Genomic DNA, 5353 nt, shown 5'->3' on the forward strand with positions numbered 1-5353 from the left:
CTTAGTTCACGTTCAGTACCTGAGCATTTTCTTTGGCGACTTTTATGGCAATAGGGTCTGTTCTTAAACATCGAAGCATGATTTCTGATCCAAAATGGCGAAGATGTTGCACCTATGATGAAACCGTTGATCACATTTTCTTCAATTGTGAATATTCTCAACCTATTTGGAGAGGATATCAAGGTGCTAATCAGGTCTTAACGGACCCCAAATGCTACTTGTGAAGATACGTTTCGTACAATCTTAGCCTGCAACAAGAATGGAAGCCTCACCAAACATGAAGCTGAATTACAGGCTCTACTAATGGCGATGCATCTAATGTGATCAAGAGGCTATTGAAAATTTATTTTTGAAAGAGAAAATCAAATGGTCTTTAAACTAGTCAATGGAGTTGAGAAGAATTTCAGAGTTCATAACTGGATTAGTGACATTCTCCTATAGAAAAACAAATGTGATTCAACCCATTTTTGATTGATCCCAAGGAATGATAATAAAGCTGCAGATCAACTGAACTCACAAAGGAAGCTATTTCTTCAACTTTTCCTATTGTTTTTCATTACTGTGTCCCAAACAGTATTGTACAAATACTCCATAAGGATAACTATCATTTCTTTGGAACTCAGTAATAAAACAGATAATATTGACGTTAAAAAAATGAAAAATACGATGGCAATACATAAAATTTTCATACAAAAGTTTAACCAATTAATCTTTATACAAAGTTGTCCCTAAATTCTCTCGGCTTCAAAGGACTTTACTCAAAATTGAACCAATTAATCTTTATACAAAAATGCACTTCAATTCATTAAACCGCTTCTACCCAGAACCTGCTCTGCTTCAACCTCAATACTTTACTCAAAATCTTTTTAACCTCTGGAAAATTCTTCAGTTTTAGAGGCTTCTTCTCTGAGATATCCATTGATTTCTTTGAACCTCTCCTGTTTCTTAACTTCAATAGAAACGATTTCTTTGATGCAAAAATCTTCTCCTCCGTTTTCTCCTCTTCTTCTCGATGCAAAAACCGATGAAACAACAGCTCATACGCACTTCCTCTCTTCTCAGGTCTCTTTGAGAAACACGTTTCAATAAACTTCCTTGCATCACAAGGCAAGCTCTCTGGAATCTCTGGAACTTCACCATTACGGAGACGAGTCGCGAGATCATCGAGTTCAACCCCATGCCATGGAATCACACCTGTGTACATCTCCAAAACCAAGCATCCCAACGACCAAAGATCTAGAGTTTTCTTCGCGTCGCCATCACGGAGAGACTCCGGCGACATGTAAATCGGCGTTCCAATAAACGGGAAATCGATTCCCCAATAATGAGGTTTCTCTCCGACTTGCAACGAGTTTCCGAAATCAGAGATCTTCAGTTCGTAAGAAGAAGAATCTTTACACGGGAACACAAGGAGGTCGTCGGATTTGAGATCGCAATGAACATAACTGTGGTTGTGAATCGAAGTCTTGGTCGTAAGAGTTTTTTACGGCGGCGAGAAACGAAGAGCCGTCGTGTTTTGTGTATCTGACGAGATAAACATAACCGTAAGAACCTTCACCTAAGAACTTGACGAATTCTTCGTCTGAATATTGCATCTTTAGGGTTTCGAAAGTGAGTTTACAAGAAGAAATTGAATCACTTGAGAAATTTGCAGCCGACAGAGAGAAAGTGGAAAACAAAACAAATTGGTAGGAGAGAAAAATGGAAGGCAAATTGTAGACTTTTATAGAATTATTAGGGTTAGGCGGTGTCTATATTATGTATTGGAAAATATTGGCCTAGGGCCTAATTTTAATAAAATACTTATAAAAACTTATTTTTTTTACAAAATATATTATACTCTGTAATTTGAATTTGAAGTTTGCGTTTAATTTTTCTTTTTATTCATAAAAAACTTTAAAAAAACTAACTAATATAGTTTGTAAATTTATATTTTATTCATACAAATTTTTTTCAACAAATTGATTATGGTGAAAACCATTTCTGATTTAGTGGTAATTTTGAATTAAGACTAATTGGATAAAATGATTATAGAGAATTTGTATGTTATTATTGTTTAGTGATTATGATCATCTTTTTCATCTTTTATTTTTAATTGAATATTATATTATAAAGTTAGTTTTTAAAAACGAATAAACTGAAAAAATAAACAAAGCAATAACTACATAATAACTACATCGTTCAAAGTCTACAACCAAATTTATTTAAAGTAAATGAAAAATTTAGATATTCAAAATTACAATTTGAGATCACCTATTTATTAACTAGTTCATATTCAAATTTTAAAGATAGGCTAGTTTTGATCTGGTTTAATATAATCAAAAACTATAGTTAATAAAAGTGAATTTGGTTGGTTTGTGATGTTTCTTATTTTGCTAATAATTAATATTTAGTAACTTTTATTAAGCATAGGACGAAACTATATAAAAAAAAAATTGGTTCATAAAATATATTTGTAAAACTTTGAAGAGTTATTGAGTTTTTCATCCAACGAACATCGAAGTTTGATTTACTACAAATACTTACTTATGTTAATTTATAGATGATTTTTTTTACATACTAAACTACAAAATGGGTAAACCAAACTAATATTTACATATTAGACTATTTTGCATGTTGATTTGGATACAATCCCATTTAGCATGTGTTTGAGTATTTGAGTTCATAATATTTTGAAAGATCAATATTTTCACATATTTATTGTTTTATATACTTTATTAAAATTGAACAATGATCAAAATTTCATTACCAATTTTTTGCACGATCATTTTGTTTTGTTTCAACTTTTTAAAAACTTACGAGAATTTCTGATTATGGTCTTTATTAGTCTAAGCATGTCTCTGATTAGGGTACAAGTCGGTGACAAGATTTGGACCGTTGGATTCTATTGTCCTGTTGCTTTTTAGTCATATTGTAATGAGTAAGGAAAAAAAGGAAATTGCAATGCGACAAAAAGAGAAAAAGGAAACTTTTAAAGTCAGCTTCTCGGCGATTTCTATTTAGTTGTGTCGAACCGTGAACTGATGACATTTCCGGTTCTCAAAACTAGTGACCCCAAACGAATACAAATTGGCCGATTCCCGGTTTTGACAAAATTGAATCAAGAATTTCATGCCAAGGATTGAAATCTCATCATGGTTAAACTCTTGCTGATATCTTTCTCTCGTGCCAAGTTTGTTGTCCATGAGAAAATTACGATCACTTTGGTCATCTACGAGGATGTTAATTAATTGGAGATTTGCAAGATGATGGAATCCACATCGATCGTACTGCTTCCTTCGTGGAATCATCATCGTCAGGGAGAAGATTATATGATGGAGAATAAGCTATGGAAGCTCAAGAGCAGTCGTATTTGCTATGCATATGTCTGATATTCTTGTTCCTCGTCTCTTCCGATGAATGATGGAACAAGCTTCTCTTAAACCATGTTTAATGGGAGTTCTTAAGGGAAATTCTTAATTTTTTGTGTTTAAAATTAATCAAAATCACCTAAATAACTAAGAATCGGTTTTTATTTAAGGATTTTAAGAATGGATTCTTAATAAAGGTTCTTAGTCATATGTATATTTCTGATTGGATAGAAAGAAAGAGAAGAAATTATTTATATGTTAACTCCCTATGATTTATAAAGTCAAATAAATCATTTATATGCTATTATTTTTTTACTTTTTTTCTTCATAAATTATAAAATAAAATTATCTATTTAACAAACTTCATTATGCATATATTTAAATTATATATTAATATTATATTTAATGAATATAGTTAAAATTAAAAATAATAAATTATTACATATTTTGATTAGAATAATGATATGAATATTAAAAATCTATGTTTAAAATGTTTTTATGTCAAGTATGTTTTACTCTAAAAATAAATTCTACTTACAATAAAACAAAATTATTAATTTTTTTTTTAAATTTCTAATGGGGTTTTACCATTGAAACAAATAAATAAAAAAAAATTAAATAAAAATTTTTAACAAAAACTTTATAATTAAATATTAACCAAGAACCTCTTATGGAGTTCTTACATTGAACATGCTCCTAAGAACATTGGAGATTGTGAATATGATAAGAACCGGAGAGATAAGATTAGGCAGGGTAGAGATTATATAAGGGTCTGAGTCATTTGTATATCCAAATTGTTGGCAACAAGTTTCTCTTAAGAACATTTGAGAGCTTTGAAGTTTAGTTGAATAAGCTTAATACAATTTCACTTATAGCCCTTATGTTTGAGTTAGTACCACAAAAATATCATATGGTAGGGACATTAGAGATTGTGAATATACAGTATCACCTCTATAAATTAATAATCATTATAAATAAATCAATTATTTTGGTCTCGAGTCGGGTTAATGTAAAAATTCATCAAATTCGATAAGATAATAAGATAATAATTTTTTTTAAACTCATATGTAAAAATATGGTCACAACATAAACATAAATTAATAATTATATAAAATTTTGTATATATATAGATAATATATAATATACTAAAATATGATTAATGTGTTGTTTGTTTTTATTTAACTTTGAGATTTTATTGAAATCATCTTTTTTCTTATTTACATCAATAACTTTTAATGTTATTTTTTTTTTATCTCTATTCAAAATTTGTGAACACAATTTAGATGTGATAAATGATTTTATTACGCGTAACTGTTTTGAAATATATTATGGTATTGACTTTAATTTCAGCACCAATATAGAGGATATTAGCCATAATATTTTATAAATTTTGTACTAATAAATATTGATATTCTTACATATATAATTTAATACAAAATTAACAAAAAAATAACTTATTTTTGTCGACAACAAAGAAATAACTATTCTATTGCAATTGCTATGATTAGTAATCATAATTTTAAGTTTGTACATATCATATGAGTTTACATTCTTAAATATAACATTATCTGAAAGAAAATTTAAAAAGAAAATTGATGAAAAACAATTTGTTTCAATAAATTAATAATTATTGATTTATGGATAAACTAATATCATGATAAATTAATAAAATATTGTGATTTTTACATTATTAATTTATAGAGATTTTACTGTAGTAAGAACCGGGGAAAGAAGATTAGGCAGGGTAGACATATTTAAGGGTTTGAGTCATTGGTGATATCCAAATTGTTGGCAACAAGTTTCTCTTAAGAACATTTGAGAGCTTTGGAGTTTAGTTGAATAAGCTTAATACAATTTCACTTATAGCCCTTACGTTTGAGTTACTACCACAAAAATATCATAAAGTCGAAGAGAAAATTCGATTAAAATGGAGCAAGTGAACAGGAAAACAACATAAAGAATACTAGCAATACAATTAAACAAACAATCAACAATTTCTGATT

The 5353-nt window shown here is 29.0% G+C and overlaps 1 protein-coding gene across 1 annotated transcript; it reads right to left on the bottom strand.

The window, feature by feature from the left end:
* Positions 1–805: 805 nt before the first annotated feature.
* LOC18008571 (mitogen-activated protein kinase kinase kinase 18) lies at positions 806–1595 on the bottom strand. The gene is made up of 2 exons (XM_024154768.1): positions 1530–1595; positions 806–1465 (listed from the first exon to the last, which is right to left on the bottom strand). Exons 1-2 carry the CDS (start codon positions 1593–1595, stop codon positions 806–808), a joined length of 726 nt encoding a protein of 241 aa, XP_024010536.1.
* Between the last annotated feature and the right edge of the window lie 3758 nt (positions 1596–5353).

Source organism: Eutrema salsugineum, unplaced genomic scaffold, assembly GCF_000478725.1.
Source record: "Eutrema salsugineum unplaced genomic scaffold, Eutsalg1_0 scaffold_9, whole genome shotgun sequence".
In the NCBI taxonomy this organism is placed as follows: Eukaryota; Viridiplantae; Streptophyta; class Magnoliopsida; order Brassicales; family Brassicaceae; genus Eutrema; species Eutrema salsugineum.